This window comes from Antechinus flavipes, chromosome 5 (assembly GCF_016432865.1).
Source record: "Antechinus flavipes isolate AdamAnt ecotype Samford, QLD, Australia chromosome 5, AdamAnt_v2, whole genome shotgun sequence".
NCBI lineage: Eukaryota > Metazoa > Chordata > Mammalia > Dasyuromorphia > Dasyuridae > Antechinus > Antechinus flavipes.
The window spans coordinates 197,749,611-197,770,712 of NC_067402.1; the positions used below are offsets into that span (position 1 = coordinate 197,749,611).

A 21,102-nucleotide genomic window follows, 5' to 3' on the forward strand; every position below is an offset into this window, starting at 1 on the left:
CCTTTCTATCCTATTTCCCTTGGTGATGGCATCGGCTCCTATAGTTTCTGTTATCATATCTATGCAGATGAGTTTTAAATTTAAATTTATATAGACAGCTTTAAACCTTCTCCTGAACTCCAGATATATCACTAACTGCCTGCTACATATATTCACCTGAATTCCCATGGCATCTTAAGCTTTCACAACAGAACTCATTGTATCCCTGCCAAAATCATCCCTCATTAAACTTTTCTCTTTCTATTGAGGAGAGTATCATCTTCTAATCACTCAGGTTCAAGGAATCATCCTTCTGGCCTGATTGGTGAATGTGTCACATGATCCTCTATATTTAGCCAGTCCCAGACATGATTCCTATTTTACCCTGGACATTTTCTTGCTATTTGTCCTGCTTATTACTGTGCCTTGCCCCCAACCCTGCCAATTCCCCCATCTCTATAGTTTTTCCAGCCCTGGAAAGAATGTCAATCACTTTCCCAAGACTCCAGTCATTGCACCTTTCCAATTCAAAACACCACTCCCTAGCCACCACTGTCCTATTTATACTTCCCCCTTTTTCTTTTCAAGGAGGATGAACTCTTTTTGTATTTGCATATCTAGAATTCATAACAATGTTTGGTACACACTAGATGTTTAATAAATGCTTTTTTTTCATTAATTCATTTTTTTTCCTCTAGACTTCTCCACTATGATTTAGTTTAGGATGGCCGTACTTTATACTCTCTTCTTCACCACTGTTTCCTGAATGGTACTCATTCTCTCTCTTTTTAGCTCATTTTTACATGTTGTGTTTCCCAATTAGAATGTAAGTTACATGAGGGCAAAGATTGCCTTGTTGTTGTGAGTACTTAGAAATTTTTATTGACTTGACTGAATTACTACATCCAGGAATCTCCCCTCTCCTCTATCTCACCTCCCAGATCCAATCAGTGCCAAATCTTGTTGATTCTACCTATTTTTGAACAGGAACATAGTATTGTACATTTAAGGGTAAAGTCACTTTAGTTCCATGCCCTCTTTAAAAAAACAACACTCCTACATTTTATTTGTTCTTTATCTTTATACCACTTCTCATCCTACTTTCTACCACAGCCTCAACTCTTTATTTAACTGAATAAAAATATTCAATAAAGTGATTGCATATAACATTTTCTCTTACCTCCGAATTGCAAGTGACTAGGTATCTTTTATTATTCATTCTCTAGGACCTAAGTTAGTCTTCTTGCCTTGTATGTATTTTGCATATACTTATATAAGTACATATTTTGTACCTTGATAAGCCTCTTGAAATGAGGAATGGTTTCATTTCTTTCTCTGTATCTCTTCAATACCTGGTACACACTAAGCACTTAAGGAGCATTTGCTCATTGACTGATTGATGTTTTTTATGTCAGTTCTTAAGATTTTGTAACCGTACTTTTGAAAATTGTTCATATTCTTTGACCAAGAAATGATTCTTAGTGATATATATTTGCATATTTTAGATATCTGACTTTTATTCTTTCCCCTAGTTCTGTTTACTGATTTTATTTATGCAAAAGAATCTTGTTTTTATGTAGTTTAAATTATCTGTTTTATCTGATACAATCTATATTGTCCTTGATTTGGCTAATAAGTTGCCATAGTTGTAAAAGTATCATCTGTTTTCATTCTCTTACAATTATTTTTTTGTTTATAAAATGAACTTTGACATCCAAATCACATTTATTTTGAATTTATTGTATTATACAGAAGAAGCTATTGATCTACATTGAATTTCTGCCAAACTTCTTTACAATTTTCTCAGAAGTTATTGTCAAAAAAGTCTATCCCCCAGCAATTTATGTTCTTGAGTTTACGAAAAATTAGATTACTATTATTGTTTGCTTCACTTTTCTATTTATCTAATCTAGTCCACTGATGTACCTTTTTTTGGTCTTTAGACAAATAGCAAATTGCTTTAATGACTATTATACTATTAATCTGTAATCTGGGGTCATTTTTATTCTTTCCTCATTGTGTCCCTTGGGATGCTAGAGATTTTAATCTACTAAATGTACTTTGTTGATTCTTTTTTCCAGTTTTAAAAGGCTTGACATAAGTAATTTAAGTAACAAAAATAGGCAAGTTAATTTAAGCAGTACTGTAATTTTTATTATGTTGGAATAGCCCAATCATGAATAAATGAATATTCCTCCAATTATTTAGGTATCTTCTTATTTTTGTAAACATTGTCATATTTGTCTTAAAAGTATGTGTGTATCTTAAAAGGTTAACTCTCATGTGCTTTATGTATTTTATAGTTATTTTTAATGGAATTTATCTTATTGTTTCTACTTGGTTATTTTTAGTACATATAATTGTCCTTCTGGCAAGCCTTAGCCTATCTGTCTTGCAGTTGTGTTTTTTCTTAGCATAAGAAGAGAAGATTCTTATGGAGGCAGAGGGATCAGAATTGGGCAGCCAAGTTTTCTAGTAGATAGAAGTTTAAAACATTTCTTTGCAGTAGGATGGGAAAGAAGAGCTAGAGATGGAGGACTCTTCCAAAGAAGACCCTTGTAAAGCTGGAGTCTTTCCCTGGAGTATATTTCAGCTTATTGAGAGAATCCAGTAGAGTGACTAAATTCTTCCTTTTCTCACCTACCAAACTGATATTTTTAAAGAGCAGAATTGACTATTTCACTCACTACTCAAGAAGCTTCAATGGTTCTCCACTGGCATCTTGCCAAAATCCCTAAAGCTCATGAGATATCTCTTCAGGTTTTATTTTCACAGGCCAAAAGTGGTGGATCCTTGTTGGCTTCTGATGGCTAGAATTTGGAGGATCAGATGCAGGGCTCAAGGGCAGCTCACAGTCCACAAAAATATCTCATGTAGAGCTCACTGGATTTAGTCAGGTGTTCTGATGGAGTCCTTTTGTTACCTTTGGGCTAGGCTGGCATCCCATTTAGGAGGGATTGGACATGTGCTGGTGGAGAGCATGGAGATAATGTTGCCAACAGCATCTACAATAGCACAGGAAAGGTAACTTTTTACTCATTTTAGTTACTGCTTGCATGAGATTTCAGGTATAGATGCTGTACCTTAGGTTCTACTTTGGGACTCATAGAGGCTACCCCACTCAGAACCTGAGCACAAAAATCACACGCTCCAAGATATTTGGTAGTGTCCCAATAAACATTCTTAAAACACAGATTTGATCATATCACTTACTAATTAAAAAAAAACTTCAGTGGTCTCTTATTGCCTTTAGAATAAAATACAAAACTTTCAGTTTGACCATAGTGATATAGTTCCCACCTTCCTTTCTAGTATAATTTCATATGATTCATTTGATTCCAATCGAACTGGTCCATTATTTTCCATACAGGAGATGCTATCTCTTATTCTCTTTGCAAGTAGTCCTCCATGTCTGACAGAGAAATGCCCCTTCTTTCCTCTCCCTTTCTTTCAAAGCACAAGTCAGGTGTCACCTTCTACAAGAAGCTTTTCCTAATCCTCTAGCTCTTAAGTCCTCTTCTTCTTAAAAATACTTTTAGATAATTTTGACTTATTTATCTGGATAGTTTTTATTCTTTTAGCAGAATGTAAATTTCCTGAGGGCAAGGATTATTTCACTTTTGTTTTCACATGCTAGTTTGTTATATATAGCAGGTACTTAATAAATATTTGTTGTTTAGTAAGTCAAATTCAAGTTACAGAATTTTATAATTTTTGGACTAAAAGGAATCTATAGAAATAATTTAATTCATCTCTGTTTCAGTAACAACTATTTTCACACTATGAGAGAAAGAAGCCTTATGTATTCCCCTTGGAACTTTAGCTTCTCAGTAGAATCAGTGTTAGAGCTGGAATGGACCTTAGAAATTTTTTAGTCCAGTTTCCTTATTTTGCTAAGAAACTCTCAGAGAGAAATAGAAAGAATGACATTTCCAAGGTCACATTGCTACTTTAAAGAAACAGGACTATAAGCTAGTAACCTAAGTTCGAATTTAGTCTCTTTTGATTATAGTTCTCTTCCTGAGCCCACCATGGAAATGTAGAAACTGAGGCACAAAGAGTCTACAGCTCATCTGGGTAGTCTCTATCATCCCACTGAAAGGTAATGCAAATGAGTCCTCTGATAGCTGCACTCCTTTCCCTTCCCCCAAGAACTAATGAGAAATGAAGGTTCCACACAAATAACTTAGTGACTGTCAAAATTCTTATATTTTTCAAGGGGTGAACAAAATAGGGTGGAATGGTTCAGGGTTAGTGAAGATGTTACCTTTTAAAATAAAATGCATGTTAAATTGTATATACTTTAAATGGGGTCTTTCTAAAGGAAAGGTATTAGAAGAGAGACAGTGGGGTTTACTGGAAAGACATGTAGACGTGAAATCAAGGGCCTTGAATTCTAATTCTATCACTCTGTTATTTACATACTCACTGTGGGAAAGTCATTGAATTATTTTGGACCCCAATTTCCTCAAATTGCTGTGGTTTTTATTGAGAGACTTTTCCCAACTTTGAGATTCTATGAATCCTTGGAGAAAACTTCTTACCTTGAGATTTCCTTTATTTCTTGGGAATCTAAAAGTCTACATTTTACTAATCAACCTCTAATCTCACCTTCTAAATCTAAATTTCTCATTCTAGAAACAATCCTATGTCTTTCTCAACACCATGGTCAGGAATCAGCTTAGGAGTTTTGCCCTCATTTGTGGTCTATTCTAGGTATTGTTTAATAGAACCAACTACCTTGGTGGAATCCATCTCCTGTATGCCTCTGTGCAATGTAAAGATGGAATACAGCATTTTATTATCTTCGGAGACAGGCTTTTTTTTTTTTTTTTCCGAGAGAAATTGAGTTTCTTTGGCAAGAGAATTTTGGGGAACATGAAGCACTTTGTCTTTCTGGGTTCTGTTTTCTCCCTACTCCCAATGCAATATTAAGAGAGCAAACTCTCCAACTCAGGCGTGCTTATGGTGGGTTGTTAGTACTCTAATACAAGTTCCCAGTCTATCAGTGTAATGATGCAGGAGGACAAACGTCCAAGATTTCCTTTCTTTCTCCTCCGCAGGTTATTCCTCTGCTCCTGGCATTTGTTCCCTGCCTGCCCTCACTCTTCGGCCTCTCTTTATGGTTCTAGTTCCTTCATTTAAAGCAGCTTTTCCTGAAGATTTCATCCCACTCTCTGACAGCCTAACAAAAGCCTCAATAAAACCAGAGGCGGCAGACTGCTTATCAAGATGTGCTTCTTTGCTCTGTGTCCTGGTTGTCACCTTTCTGTTCTGTTGTCATTGAAGATGCCAAAACAACACAGCTGGGCTTGCACCCAGAGAAATGACTTCTGTCAGAGATGATCACCAGGAGAAGTCAACTCTATTTCTCCCCCTTTCATTTCTCTCTGTCCACCCAGCCATTGCTTGTGAATACCCCAGTTCAGTGATTTGGAATTTAACAATATTATCATCTAACTAGTCTCCTTATAGGCAGAGACTGCCTTTTTATATCTTTTCAGGTCTGTGGGCTAAGAATACAGTATATATTGAATGAATACTCATCCATTCATTCCCTTAGTAAACATTTATCAAATGCACATTCAAGGCACGGTGTTAGGTGCTGTGAAAAAAAATAAAGGTGTCCCTGACTTCAAGGATCTTCTAAGTTAGCACGAGAATAAAAAATATATAGCACTGAAATACCAAGCTAAACATGCTACACAAAGTTCTCTGGGAGAGAACTAGTCCTCACTTCTGGACTAGAATGATTAAGAGAGGTTATTTTTTGAATCAGGTCTTAGAATAAGATAGATGAGGAAGGTGTTCTGTTTAGAGGATAGAAGGAGCTGGAGAAGAAGAACTATGAAAAAAAGGATTTAAGAGGGTTTTGAAAATATGAAGGCCAAAGATTGAAATTTGGGTAGGGGAAATTTGGAAGGATTTTAAGAGCAGGGAAAGGAGAAAGAAAAGAAGGAAGACAACTCAGGTATAGTTTACTTAACTTTTAGCAAGGCATTTGACAAAGCCAAACAAAAAATAGAGAAAATAGGTGGATCACCTTACTATAGTGAGGACTCATTTGAGCTATTCTTGTGGATAAGATGGAGAGATGGGTTGAATAATAGCATAGTTAGGTAAAATCAGAGATAATTATATGGCTGAATCTCTAGGATATTGGTATAAATGAGCTGCTTTACCCCATATTTGTTCCTAATATTACTTAATTATTATTTAGGGGAATCTGCAGTCAGGTCTGGAGATATTTTATTGCTAATGATTCAATATTAAATACATAAAAAGATAGTTTTGAACATTCATTTTGGTAAGATTTTATGTTCCAATTTTTTCTTTCTTCCTCTCTCACTTCTCCTCTCTCTAAGACAGCAAGCAATCTGATATATGTTATACACAATACAATCCTTTTAAACACATTTCCATATTTGTCAGAATTTTTTTTAAGTCAATGACATGGTAAAGGCATAGATAGAATACTTTTCATATTTGTAGATGACTATTATGTTGAATGATAAATTTTGGATCCAAAACAATCTCAATGTTAAAATGTTGGGATGAATCTAATGAGATGAAATTTAATGGTGATAAATATTACAATGGATTTTAAGAATCATCTTCATGCACAAGATGAAGGATTAGATAAGAGTTCATCTGAACTAGATGTGAAAGTTTCCGTGAATTGCTAGATCCGATGTGCCAACAATGTGTTATGGCAGCTAAAATAATTAATGTAATCTTAGACTGACTTGAGAGGGGCAACTGTCTACAACTCAGGGAAGATAAGCAATCTACCAACAAGAATTTATTAAATGCTTTCTATGTACCAAGCAGCATGTTAAATACTATGTAATCTCTAAATTAAAAAGTCTAGCAAGTAAATGGAACTCAGAAGAGAAAGTAGATTACAAACACATACATATATAATATATACACTTACAACATCTTTATAGAATTTAAAATTAAACTCTTGGGTGCTATGAGAGCTCAAAGAATATAGAGAAAAAAGAGAAGATAGCCCAGGAGAGAATTTTGGGTTATATGAACCTTTGGTTAATGTGACATAGATAAAAATCTAGCAGAGGCTGAGAAATGGTTAGACAGGTAGGAAGAGAATCAAAAGTGAACAGTGTTAGGAAACTGCGGAGAAGAAAGAATATCTAGAAGGAGTAGGTCATCAATAATGAAATTGTAGCAGAGTAGTCAAGAAGGATAAAGACCAAGAAAAGACTATTCTGTTTATCAGTTAATCATTTATAACTATACAGAGAAATGTCAATTGAATGATAAGGTCAGAAACCTGTTTTCAGAAGATTTATATAGAGAGGCTAGAAGAGGAAGAAAGATACTTAGTAAGATGGTACTTTTTCTAGGCTTTAGTTGAGAAAGAGAAGAGACAGGATGTTAGACAAGGATGATAAGGGCTTTTCTCTCCTAAGGATGAGGGAGAATTGGGTGTGTTTGTTAGGCATTAGGGTAGAATCTAATAGAAAGAAAGGGAGAGATGAAAATATGGAGACAAAAGGAATAATAATGGAGATAAGCTACTGAAAAAGACAGGAAGGGATGAGATCAATCATACTTGTAGAGAGTTTAACCTTGGCAAGGAGTAAGGGCCACTTGTTGTGAGATTGGAATAAAGGAGGAAATAGTGGGGATGTTATTACGAAGGTGTGAGATGAGGAGAGGAAGAGAAGGACTTGTATCACATGGCCTCTTTTTTTTGGCAAAGTATGAGGCAAAATCCCCAGATGAGAAGATAGGAGCACGTGGTACAGTGGGAGTTTAAGCAGAGAAGAGAAGCAACTGGAACAGTTGCTGTGTGGAATGCATATAGAAGATCAGTTAGGGGGAAATATAAGAATTGCCTTGCTATAGTGAGGGCTCATTTGAGATTAAATAACAAATTTATAGTGGACCCAGGCAATAGGGTTGCACAGTTTCTTCTGGCTCCATCCAAAAGCACATGAATAGAAGCAAAAGAGGCAAATGATGGGAATAAGCTAGAATTGGGGTGTGACAAAGTATGAGAAGCATTGATAGGACAAGAAAGAAGAATTCCAGAGTACAAGATAGTTTACACTGAACCAATTCATCAAGGAGTCAAGATTGGAAAGGTAGGAGAGTGTAGCCAAGGTTAGGATGATAAACTGAGAAAGTATTGATTGATGGAGAGAGTGGAAACCATGGTGAGAATGAACTCTGTTCATTCATTCATGAACAGAGTTTCATGGTATATAGTCTCACTGGACTCTGTCCTGATCAGATCATATTTAAGGTATTGAGTTTAATTCTGGATTCCACATTTTAGAAAGGACATTGATAAGTTGTAGCATGTCCAGAAGTGGACAACCAGGATAGAGAGAGGCCTCCAGATCATGCTATTTAGAAATTCACTGGAGCATAGAGGAATATTTAACTCAGAGAAGAGAATATTTAGGGGAATATTGAGCTGAGTTCTAATATTTTAAAGACTCTGTGAAGAGCCTGAGCAAAGACAATGACTTAGGAAACTTTAAGCTTTCCTCAGGGACATAGGATGGTAGAGATATAGGGCATATGATTGATTCAGAAAGGACTGATAGACATGCCAAGAAAGCTGAGAAGGAATTCCTTGTATCACTCCATTATCTATCCTTCCTTTCTCTAGCTGAGTTATAAACCACCAAATGATATAATTCAATAGAGATATGGGATGGTGGAATATCAGTTTAAAGAGAGCATTAGTCATCCCAGTTCTCATTTCCTTCTCCTACCCACTCAGGTAAGATCTGTGCCTCACATTTCACTACAAATATGGAGGCTATTCACTAAGATTTCCTTTTTCTCCCTCCTCTGCATATCACTTTACTCAAAATCTATCTCCTCTTTCACCCCGTTTCCCACTTTGAAGAGGAAGTGGCCCTTCTTGCCAACATTAACTCTTCTGCATTTCCAAGTTATCCTCTCTTATTCCATCTTCTCTGGCAGATTTTTCCCTCTCTCATGGGTTTCCCCCTCATTTTTCCCTACTCTCACTTGTTTTCCATCTTTCCTGTGTGTTGGCTGGTTCATGTTACCGATAAACATTTTCATGCCTCCTCATCCTCAAAACCCCCCAAATAAACCCTTACTTGATCCATCCATCCCCACTAGCTATGGTTCCATACTTCTCTTCCCTTTTGTGGCTTTTCTCCTAGAGAATAGAATAGAATATCCAGCCTATAATGGGTACTCCCACTTCCTTTCTTTTTAGTTTCTTAACTCCCTGCAATATGGCTTTCAACTTCATTTGACCAAAATTGCTCTCTCTGCAGTTACCAAGGATCTTTAATGGTCTTTCCTTATCCTTCTTGACTTCTCTGTAGCCTTTGACACTGTTAATTACTCTCTTCTCTTTGTTCCTCTCTTCTCTTTGGTTTTTGTGACACTAATCTATCCTGGTTCTCCTCCTACCTGTCTGACTGCTCCTTCTCAGTCTCATTGGCCGGATCTTTATCTAGGTCACAGCTGCTAACAGGGTGCCTCGGGGCTCTGTTTTGGGCCTTCTCTTCTCCATCTATACTATTTGACTGGATGACCTCAACAGCTCCCACTGATTCAATTATCATCTCTGCTGTTGATTCTCAGATCTATGTACTTTTCTGCTTTCTCTCCTAACCTCACATTTCATCCGCTTTTTGGACATCTCAAATTGAATTTCCCATAGACATTTTGAACTCGACATGGCTAAAACTGAACTCATTATCTTTCCCCTAGACTCCTTTCCCCTTTAGAATATCCTTATAACTCTTTAAGGCATTTTCATCCTTATCATCTGCCAGGCTGACAACCTGGATGTCACCTTTGACTCCTCCCTCTTTCTCACTCCTTCCCACCCCTCCCACTCTCGCCTCCACCCTCACCATTCAATCTGTTGCCAGGTCCCATTGATTTTACCCTCAAAACATCTTCTATATATGTCCCCTTCTCTCCTCTGACATTGTCACTGTCCTGATCTGGGCTCTTCTTTCTTCACATCTGGACGGTTGTAATAGATTGTTGTTTGAACTCCCTGCCATAAACCTCTCCCCTCCAATTCATCCTTCACTCAGCTGTCAAATTAATCTTCCTAATTGCAGTTCTGACAATGTCACCTGCCCTATTCAATAAACTCTAGTGGTTTCCTGTTACCTCCAGGATCAAATGTAAAATCCTTTGTTTGGCTTCCTACCGCTCCAGCCTTCTTATACCTTACTTTTCCCACTTCTCCCCAACACTCACTCTCCCCTACTCGATGTCCTACCTCGACATTTTCTCTGACTGTCCCCCAGCCTGGCATTCTCCCTCCTCATCTCTGCCTCCTGGCTTTCCTGGCTTCCTTGAAGACTTAGCTAAATCCTACCTTCTTCAAGAAGCCTGATCCCTTTAATGCTAGAGCTTTCCCTCCAATTTATCCTGAATATTGCTTTCTGGTACATATTTGTTTGCCTGTTGTCTCACCCATTAGACTGTGAGCTCCTAGAGAGAAGGAGCTATGTTTGTCTTTCCTTGTATCCTCAATGCACAGGCGTCTGGCACATTTTTAAGTCATTTTTTCAGTCATGTCCTCTCTTTGTGATCCCATTTGGGGTTTTGTTGGCAGAAAAGCTGGAATAGTTATCATTTTCTTTTCCAGCTCATTTTACAGATGGGGAAACTGAAACAGGGTTAAGTGATTGGCCCAGGGTCACACAGCTAGTAAGTATCTGAGGCTTCCTGACTCCAGCCTCAACTCTGTATCTACTCTCATCTAGCTGCCCCCGGCAGATAGTTAGCAAGCACCCAATAAATGTTTATCATCTGACATCTCCAGTTAAATATACCTAACATTTATAGAAGCATTCTAATGAATCCTTTCGTTTAGTCCTTACAACAATCCTGTGAAGGAGATGCTTCATTATGTCTATTTATTAACAAGGAAAGAGATTGCATTATCAAGAGTCACTGACTTAGTAAATGTCTGATGCAAGATTTGAACTCAGGGCTTCCTGACTCCATGCTGTAGAAGATAAAAGTTAGGAGATATGGAAAACTGTAGAAGGAGAGAGACTCAGTGACACCACTATTTAGCACTGATTATATTAAAAAGAAGAAAGGCATCCCTTCAGGATCGATGCCCTAGAATAGGAAGCTGAACTCTGGAGTTGTATTTTTGGTTTATTCACTGATTTGTTTTGACTTTGGAATACTATACTTTAATCTTTTCATTTCCAAATTTCCCATGCCTGTGTCATGATAATTAAGATTCTTGGATCAAAGTATTTCCTTTCTCCCTTCACCATACAGCTTGTTTACAGGTGGAGGCAAACCACCATTTCTGGAACTTCTTAGTGGACTCATGTATGAGAAGCAGATTGTAACTCAGTTGTCCTTCTGCCCAATCATCATTAATAGCCACAAAGTTCAGAACCTGGAAGTGTGGTGCACTGGAAAGAGCCTTGTATTTGAGATCAGAAGGCTTGAATTTGAATTCTGTCTCTGACACTTTCTACGGGTGTGTGACCTTGGAAAAAGTCCCTTAACTCTTCCAAGCCTCCATTTCCTCAAATGTGAAAGAAATGGGTTGGGCTTGATGATTTCTATAGTGCCTTCCAGCTTTCAATCCATGATCCTCTAAGGTGGGCACATTTTGGAGTAGCTGGATCTACGTATGTCCCATAGCCTTTGTCTGTTGGCTTCTGGAGGCCCTCTGTCTTTGGCCACAGGTCTATGTCCCTTCCTTTATCTCCTCCCCTTATCTTTCTGTGGCTTATCCTAATTAAGACACTGTGGGAAGATGATCTTGCTTTGTCCAAGAGAAAAAAATAAATGCTGGATTCAGGCTTTTCCTCCCTCCTGCATGTCTCTGAAACCACTCCTCCCCAACCAAGTCTTAATGTGGACTAAAGTCAGCCCTTTGGGTCTGTTTTTTGTGGCTTGGTCACCTTTCTTCCAAAGGAACAGGGTGGAGGGATTAGGAGAGCAGGAGGAAAAAAAGAGATGAAGGGGGTGGAGGAGCATGGAGAGGGGAGGGGAAACAAGATGAAAGGTGTAACTGCTCCTTTCTTCTAGGGGTTTGGAGATAATTAGATATATCAAAGCTTATGGGAAATGTGGACGCTTTGGGGGTGAGACTTGGATGCATCCTCAGCCCTTGGATGCCTCGGTGTGAGTGTGTGTGTGTGTGTGTGTGTGTGTGTGTGCATGCGCGTGTCTGTGCCTGCCTGTGTGTGCTGCTGTTGCTGTCATCACAGATGTACCCCCAGCTGTCACTCCATTGCCCCGGCTCTTTCGCTTGAGCACACGCGTTCTCTCCCTCTCCCTCTCTCGGTTTGTTATTGACCCAGGAGCCCCATCCCCCTTGCATGCTGAAAACCCGTCATTCCGCCTGCCCGTGCTGCGTGCTGTGTGCCAGTGTCCTGGTCCTGTGGCAAGGGTGCCGACTGAGGCTGCCGGGTCGGAGAAGACCCCGGGATCAAGTCTGACTCGGCTCGGATTTTTCCAGGGATCCCGGCAAGGTTTCCCTGGAAGGTTTAGCTGCCGGATCTGAGGAGACTGCAGACCAGTTGGACGAAGCACCGTAAGTATTGGGGAAGCGGTGGAGAAGGCTGACGGTGGGGTGAGGGGTGGGGATGACCCGTTCTTCTTCTTCTTTTTTTTAAATCCCTACTCTAAGGCTTCTGTCTCTTGCGGTTCCTCCCTGCCCTTGGACACCTGCTGGGACCGGTGAAGCCCAAGGCCACTGGATGCCCAGAGGGCAGAGAGAGGCTAGTTACTTATGGGAGGGGAAATGGGAATGGGCACCACAGGTATGAGAATGCATGTTTGTGGTGGCAGTGGCAGCTGTGGGAGGTGAAGAGGGGGGGAGAGGAGGGGAGATGGCAGCAATGCCCTGGAAGGCATAGAAACTAGTCTCTGCAGCACAGAGAGACGGCCAAGAGCTGTCACAGACAGCACACTGGGTTCTAGCGCAGATGAGCCTTGAGGACCCTCATGCTATTGAGATGGATGTGGAGGTGGGGGGCTATGGGGTAATAAGATTGATGATGAGAACACTGAGGGAACAGGGAGAGACTTGGGGTCAGGATGGGGGGAGGGGACAGGTGAGGAATAGAATTAAGTTCAAGGTAGGGAGATAAGATATAGAACTCTAATGGTCTCTGGAGGCTGTACTGGATATGGGTCTTTAATTTCTAAGTGGCATGACTTTGGGCTCTGGAAGCAGGAGGAATCCTCCCCTGGCAAGACATGACCCATATGGCCATGCCATTGGAAAAGCCTCAAATAGATAGGGCATGACTATAAAGGGATCCAGGAAACTGAATCAAGGCTCTCTGCTCTCAACTCTTAGCCCACCAGGAGAGGGAGATATGAGGGATGTATATAGGAATATGTTCAAAGGGGCACATAATATCCCTAAGAGACTTTTCATCTAGGAGCCAGCCTACCTTTAGGCTGTGAAAACAACTCAGTGCATTCATCTGGGTGGGTGAAGTAAAGTCTATGCCCAAGTCTATGTCCCAGAAGACCAAGAAGTATTGGAAGACCGATGCCAGGAGATGGTCTCTGCCAATATTTCTTGGCTCTTTTGGCCTTCCCAGAACAGAGTGTGGGCCACCACTGACCTCTCTGGTTCAGATGTCCCACTTTCCCCTTGACTTGAGGTTGGGTTTTGTTCCAGCTGGTCCTTGAGACCTCATTCTCCCTGAAATGATTTTGTTTTAGCGATAACATTCTTCTGGCACAGTTCATTGGACAATGTCTGAGTGTCTCTGATCATGTACTTCTCTGAGAAGCAAAGAGGAAAGGTAGAGGGTTGTGTGTGTGAGAGAGTTATAGGTGTAGAGAAATAAAGATTAGGTGGGAGAAGTCTATCTGGCAGAGAAACTCAGTAGCAGCTTCTGCCTCAAATTCTGCTACACCACAGAGGGCCTGGGTCCTCCATTTGGCAGGGAGTTCTCTAGAGCTGCCAAATGAGAGAAGCCAAGAAAGCTGGGGATGGGGGTGGAGAAATAGGGTTTTCTCAAGCAGCAGAGTTGGCTTCTCTTGAAATTTGGCTGGGAACTCATTCTGGGGCTCAGAATGAGGAAACCCCTCATCCCATCTCCTCAGCTGTGGTTCCATGTAAATAAGCAGGGTTTGGGGATCAGGATATGGATGATGGTTGAGTGTGGTCAGGAAGGAAGGGGTAAATGCAATCAGTTGTCTTTTCACCTGACATCAGTAGGATGATATTTCAGGAGTAAGGAAGGGAGTCACTGGAGGAAATTTTCTTTTCTTGCTGACCTTTCATCTACCTTAGATGAAGATCTTTCCAATTGCAGCCTTAGTTCCTCCCTCCTGAACATAGGACTCAGGTAGTGAGTGAGTGGGAGTAGTGTCTAAGCTGCCTTAATGAACACATGGAGTTCATTCATAACAGAGCTGCTCCCCATCAGCACTGAGTGACTCAGGGGTACTTTCCCCTTCACTCTTGCTGGGACTGGCTTGTGTGGGACAAGGCTTAGGTCAGAGGGAGTTGAGGGTGGGTGGAAAGTGATTGTTTCAAGGAGGTGCCACTTAGGAATTTACTTCTTCTTTCCAAGTCACAGAGATGTATTTTTTAAAGTTTTCCCACTGCTGAAGAATGGGATATATTCTGAGGTGAGGGTGAGGAAGAGATTTTGGATGTGCTTTGGTAAGATGCCTGTGATAGATGCTAGTTCTTGATAAGTGCCAGAGCTCAACTCCGGGAAAGCCATATCAATCTCATCTCTTGGATTCAGGACACCCCAAATTGATGTGGAGTCCCATTTTCCCTGAGGATCAAAAATTCCCCTGTTGCTTAATCAGCCTAGTTCTCTCCCTAACCTCTAGTCTTGGCCCAGAGACTTCCACCTGACCTGGAAATATCTCACCAATGGGAGATAGAACTCAGTTAACAGTGTGACTGAAGAGAGAGATCAGTGCACTGGGGAGGAAGGGGGAATCAGTAGATGGGGAAATCTCATTTCTTTAGGGCTCAGTTTTCTCATCTGTCAATTGAGAATTGTATGAAATTCTAAATTCTTTGATCTTTTATCTATTGTTTGGATGTTGGGGGGAAAGGAAAAGTCTTAGTTTTCCTCCTTCAGACAGGATCTGAAAGGCTGTGAGTTAGTCTCAACCTCAGGACTAATCTGGCTGAAAGAAATTAAATCAGAGGAAGAAGAAATTGGGATGGGAAGACCAAGAACAAATCATTCTTGTGATCTTTGCTTTCTGTATACGAATGAGACATTGTACCCCATCCTTACTCTCTGCCTGGGCTGGGGGCAGGATGTTTTGCTAGCAAATCTGTCTCCTGGTCCTCTTTCTTCCCCTCCCTGAAATCCCTCTGGGTCTGAAGAGAATTTTCTAGTCTACTTAACCTCGGCTACATTAGAGCTCCACAGTCTGGTCTCCTCTTCCTCTTGCTCCTCCCCCGCCACCTCACTGGTTCCCACTTCTCTTTGGTGCACCCCAGGGCAGTCCCTGTGATCATTAAGGTCCCTTCCAGTTCTATGATCTCATCTCCTTCCCCCTCTTCTCTATATTTTCTCCTCTTTAGCCACATCAGTCTTAGGGCTTTTCTATCTTTGCCTGCCCCTCCAGCATTGATGAGCTTCCTTATCTTTCTCTTTGATCTCTCCCATTTCAACCCTCAAACAGAGGGATGTTTTCTAGAAAACACTCATTATTACCATCACTAACACTGAGAGGTTGGAAGGAGGAGGGGAATTTTTCACTGTAGTCTTAGTAGTTTCTCACTCTTCTTCTTCCCAAAGCTCTGGGTTCCCCAAGGGAGGTTAGTTTAAGAACAAAATGAGACTATGAACCTGCCTCCCCTCCCAGGATACTCCTTGGAAGACTATGGTACATTCATCCATGCCATTCTCAATGGCTTGGCAGGCTCCATCCCTGGGGCTATGTCAAGGCCATGACACATTAAGGTAGTACTAGGCATTTTTGAAGTTGCTTCACAACCCATAGCTGGAGAAAGGTACTTAGCTGCCTAAAGCTACTTAATAGTTCCATCTCTGTGCCTTCCCATGGGCTATCACTCATAATTAGAATGTTCTCCCTCCTCACCTTCACTCCTCAAAATCGTTATTTTATTTTATTTTTTATTATAGTTTTTAATTTACAAGATATTTACATGGGTAATTTTTCAACATTGACCCTCGCAAAACCTTTTGTTCCAACTTTTCCCCTCCTTCCCCCTATCCCCTCCCTCTGATGGCAGGTTAACCAATACATGTTAAATATGTTAGAGTAAAATCTTTATTTTTAAGGGGCTTTTTTCTAAGTGAAACTTTTCCTGATTCTCTTCTCTCCCTTAAATTACTTTGTGTTTCTTGTCTAGATATATGTGGAATCTCTTCCATGGAATGTAAGTTCTTTGAGGGCAGGAATTATTATCTTATTTTTGTCTGCATATCTCCAGTGGATATGCACAGTATCTTTTACATAGTAGTTGTTAAGTAAATGTTGAATTGATTCGAAATGATTCAATCGCTCAGCCCTTGTGCTTTAAAATCCATCTGAAGTAGACAGACTTGATATTGGGGTCATAGCCCTTCTCTATCTTTCATAGTTCTTGGAATCCAGGTACAAAGAATTAGCTATTTTGACATGCCTGAGGGCTGGAAATAGTTAAAACATCTTGGAGCTTAAGGATTTGAAAGGAATGGAGAGGAAAGACTTCTAACAGTAGCCCTCTCCTGTGCCCTAATCCCCACCCTGGCTGTGGATTTCCCCTTCAGACTGTTAATTTATTTCAGCAGCTGGTCAGCGCCTGCTGCAGCAGCTGCTCTCCAGGCCTCCCCAATGTAGGTCACCCCCTTTACTAATGAGGCTGTATAATATTGGGGCAGGGAGGGTCCTCTGGCAGGAGGCATGTGGGTGAGCAGTGATCTAGGGAGCCATGAATTTCTGGGTTCTATTCCTATATCTCCCCAAGGGACATTTACATAGTGTTATCCTCTGGCATTATCCCAGTTGGAGATGAATGTTAAATTAAATCCTTTACCATTTCTCCTCACCGGATAAACCTAGATGTCTAATATTAGTTCACTCAAGGTATATGAGTTAGACTATGTCAGATATCTTCCCAGGGACTTGTGGAAGCATTTTGTAGTTTTCACATCTTTCCAAAGGAAGGAAAGGTGAAAAGTCTACCTGCCAGTTTTTGAAATACTGTCTAATGGTTTGGCATCCTGGGATTTATCTAGCCTACTGTATATGGGTTTTCACATCCCAATATGTGTAATGGAGAGAAGAGGGAGGAATGTAAATAGGAATTACACTCTAGTAGCATGTCTTTTAATGATTGACTGCCTTTTTAATGATTCAACTGCTTTGGGTTTTCAGTCCTCCCCATCACCTTACCCATAGTACATCACCAGGATCATGGGGGAGGCTAATTAAAGTTTTGGAATTCCTCAGGTGGTTAGAACAGACCAGGAAGAGGGAATAATTCCAAATCTATTTAATAGGGGTGCCTTCCTACTACAGCAATTCTTCTATTACTTGGACCTAAGCTTGAAGCCAGGAAGTGGGAATGGAAGTTGAATGAGAATAGTTCCAGTCTGAGTTCAGAGATTTTCTCTGATTTGGGACAACCTGTGGGGTTTTTTTTGGGACCTTCTTTGCCTGTGGCTTGCTGATTCTCTCCTTACTGAACTCTGGGCTGTATCTGGCTCTGGACACCTGCTTGCTGTGAGAATTTAGAAAACTGGGAAGCTCCTTTCTTTGCTGTCTGAGTGTTGTCAACTAAGGGTGGGTGTTAGAAACTAGCTAACAAGCCTTGGGGAGGGGGGAGAGAGAAAAAGGGGTGGGGAAAGAGAAAGGGAGAAAGGGAGAGAGAGAGTATCTGTAGCTTTGTGTGGGTGCATGTTTGTGTCACGTGCTTATGTGAAGAGCTGCAAACACGTGTCTGGGGAGGCCCATGTGTGCACCCCACTCTGCACAGGTTTTGCAGATTCCAGTAAATGATTATAAGCAAGGGGGCATATGTTAGCTAAGTTATGTAGTTGTAGCTCTATATCCTGGAACTCCTTTCCAGTTCCATTCTCTTGAAATGGAAAGAACAATGAACTGCAAGTTAATATACCTGCTTTCTGTTGCCAGCTAGTGATCCTGTTTGCCACTTGGTCTCTCTGGAATCTCAATTTCCTCATGTATAAAATGAGGGAGTTGAACTCTTTAATATATCTTGTAGTTAAAAAAATTATATGATTCAATTTAACTTTCTATATGACTGTAGATAATTTATCAGCTTTTTCTGTGGTCAGCCATAACAGTGATTCAAGTTAATGTTCTCAAGATGCCTTGAGCCCTTGGGGCAACAATTCCTGCAGAAATCATAGCGTTTATGATCACTACCAGCATCTGACAGGTGACCTAAGCATGGATGTTTGTCTCTATGAAGTACATGTATTGAAGAACCTTGTTTCTTCTCCTCATATACATGCATTAAAATGTTCTTGATGTGTATGTGGTACACGTGTGTGTGTGTGTGTGTGTGTGTGTGTGTGTGAGAGAGAGAGAGAGCATAGATCACCATTTCCTGTAAAGGGTATGTTGTTCTAGGAGTCCAAATACGGACTGTGGGAGGGGAAGGCTGAAAAGCTCAAAAACCTCCCGACATCTTCTGTTCTGTGGATACTGGAATGAGGCAGCAGGCTGTGCTGAATGGAGCTCAGCATCTGAAGCTCATGCCAGGATATGGACAGCAAGGGTCATAGACTTGGGGAGGATATCTCATTGTCACCGAGGCTCCCTTTTAGGGGAACAGATGTTGGAAGACGGTTTCCACTGCTCTCCCAGAGGTGAGAGGGCAAAAATAAGAGGAGATAAAAAAAAAAGAAAAAAAGGAAAAAGATAAGAGAAGGGATGATGGTTGAGTGCTGGGAGGCTCCTCTTTTCCAGTCCTAGTCAAGGGCTCTCTGTCTAGAACAAAACCAACCTATCCAGTTAAGACTTTTCTCAACCAAACCACTGGTGGCAGGCAAGTCAGCAATATGAATGGTAAAGGCAGCTATACTAGAGGTCCAAGGAGCAGAGCTATCTATATAACTTGGCAGAGGGAGAGAGGGGAGGAGAGCAGAGGGAGGGAAAGAGCTACAGGGAGATCCTAATGCTTGGGGGGAGAGACAGGCTTTCTAGATGCTAGGAATTTCTAAGATAAGGCCTTAAGCTTCCTGGCTACTGGATCCACCTCCTTGGCTGTCAGCTTAACTCTGTTGTTGGATCTTCAGGGGTAGAGAATTAAATAGGGCTGGAAGGAGGAGTAAAAGGAACAGGAGCTGGAGCCAGAGAAGGGAAGCAGCAGCCAGCCATTGCCTAGGGAGGCATATACCTGGCAACCAGGAAAGATAGGACCCCTTTGGGTAAGTGCCCACCTGCTCCTTTTCTGATTAGTTATTGTTACTGAGATTTGGAGGGGAGATGGGAGAACTAATTAGAAAGACAGTAGAGTTATATTTATGTAGATATTATGAAGTTATTTTAATTTAGCTTGGTCTTTTATTTTGGGAGGACAAAAGGGATGTGGGAGAATTTTGGTATGGTCTATTCTTCCCTCCCTATAGCTAACTTCACACACACACACACACACACACACACACACACACACCATGTCAGCTGTGCTTGTTTATCCTTGCCATATCCTTGCAGGACAGCCATTCTTGGACACAGCTGGGAGGGAAAGGGAGACAACAGTAATGGGGCACCTGTTATCCCTCTTATTCAGCTATTATTGATGAGGCTAGTGGTAGGGAACAGCTTTGACTCTAGAAAAATTGAGAAAAATATTCTCTCTCCTCCTTTTCCTATCTGGAATGGAAATATTGCCACCCTGTCCTCCCCTTCCCCCATTTCTTAGCCCTCTCTTTGCCCTGAGACTTATTCTTTTTCTGTATTTGTGTCTCTCTCTCTAGAGTGTGCAGCTGCTGCAGCATGAACCCCCTAAGCTGATGAACCTTATTATAGATTTGTTTGCGGAAGACAGCACATTCCAGTTCACCTCCAAAGCGACAAGGGGAACTAGAGGCTGTCCCTGGGCCACGCCTCTGCCCCCCCCTTTCCAGCTGAAGCCCTGGGCAGGGCTGGATTACTGCCACCTCAATGCACATGGTAGGAGGGACTTTTCAGCCGTGAAAAGATGTGAGGGGTGGGAGTGAGGAAGTGGGGGAGGATGGTACCTAGATATCACAAAGATTTGTTTTTTTCCCCTTTAAAATGGGAATGTTCCAAACCCTGAAGCATCCATCATACAATCCAGAATATAGTCTATTGGTAAACCATTCCTCAGATTGAGAGCTAGTTAGCAAGGGGAGACTTTAGGAGATGCAGTGGGGGTAGGGAGTTTCTGAAGGGCCTCTGACTTAGTTTCTGTGTCTGTCTGACTTGCTCCATTGCACAATGCCACACGTACTGCTTGCCCTCTGGCTTTGTGCTTGTAAGCATTTCAGAAAGCCTTAATACAAAGTCAGGGCACTTCATCAGTAAGTGAAGAGTTTCCCCACCCCCACTCTTAATCCCACTATTTTACAGTGGCTTAGAGATTCTGATGGCATCAAACACAGTCATTCTTGTTTTCATATATTTTTTCCTACCTTCAGCCATCATTCTTTATGCTATCCCCAGTGCTATGCCTTCTGGCAGCAATCTCCCAACTCCCTCTCCCCCTCTTTATCTCCTGGAACTGAGAACTATTTAATAAATGGTTCTTTGAATAGAGCCTGATCAATGAAATACTTCATTTGGCTGGTCTAAAGATTGTGTTTGATCAGCCTCCTCTGAGACACTTGAGAGAGGTTAGATACTTCTTCCTTATGTTCCCTGTCCCCACCACCTAGCAAATAAATAAGGAATTAGTGGGGAGTGTAAAAAGACACCAGGGTCCTCTCCTTAACCCCTCAAGCATTAGTGCTTGAAAGATGACTCAAATACCCTTCTCTGTTCCACTCTCCTTCAGGACTGACAGGCAGGACAAACGAGGGCTCTCCTGTCTCCAAAGACACCAGGAACCAAGAGAAACTTCAGGGCTCAGCATCATGCTGGCACTGGGCATTGGTCAGTGGTGGAAGAGCAAGCTTTCCCTGAGGTGGAGACAGATCTCCTGTGAGTATAGTCCTTAACTAG

At 41.1% G+C, this 21,102-nt stretch overlaps 2 protein-coding genes across 2 annotated transcripts in view; one reads left to right on the forward strand and one right to left on the reverse strand.

Annotated features, from left to right (window-relative positions):
- The window catches only part of CACNA2D4 (calcium voltage-gated channel auxiliary subunit alpha2delta 4), a 160,362-nt gene that overhangs the window by 53,566 nt on the left and 85,694 nt on the right, over nt 1–21,102 (reverse strand). The gene's annotated exons all lie outside the window — the stretch shown is intronic.
- The window catches only part of LRTM2 (leucine rich repeats and transmembrane domains 2), a 20,402-nt gene continuing 11,467 nt past the window's right edge, over nt 12,168–21,102 (forward strand). The window contains exons 1-3 of the mRNA XM_052001083.1: nt 12,168–12,535; nt 19,896–20,091; nt 20,936–21,081. Coding sequence (XP_051857043.1) covers nt 21,015–21,081 — 67 coding nt within the window. The 5' untranslated portion in view covers nt 12,168–12,535; nt 19,896–20,091; nt 20,936–21,014. The remainder of the gene's footprint in view (nt 12,536–19,895; nt 20,092–20,935; nt 21,082–21,102) is intronic.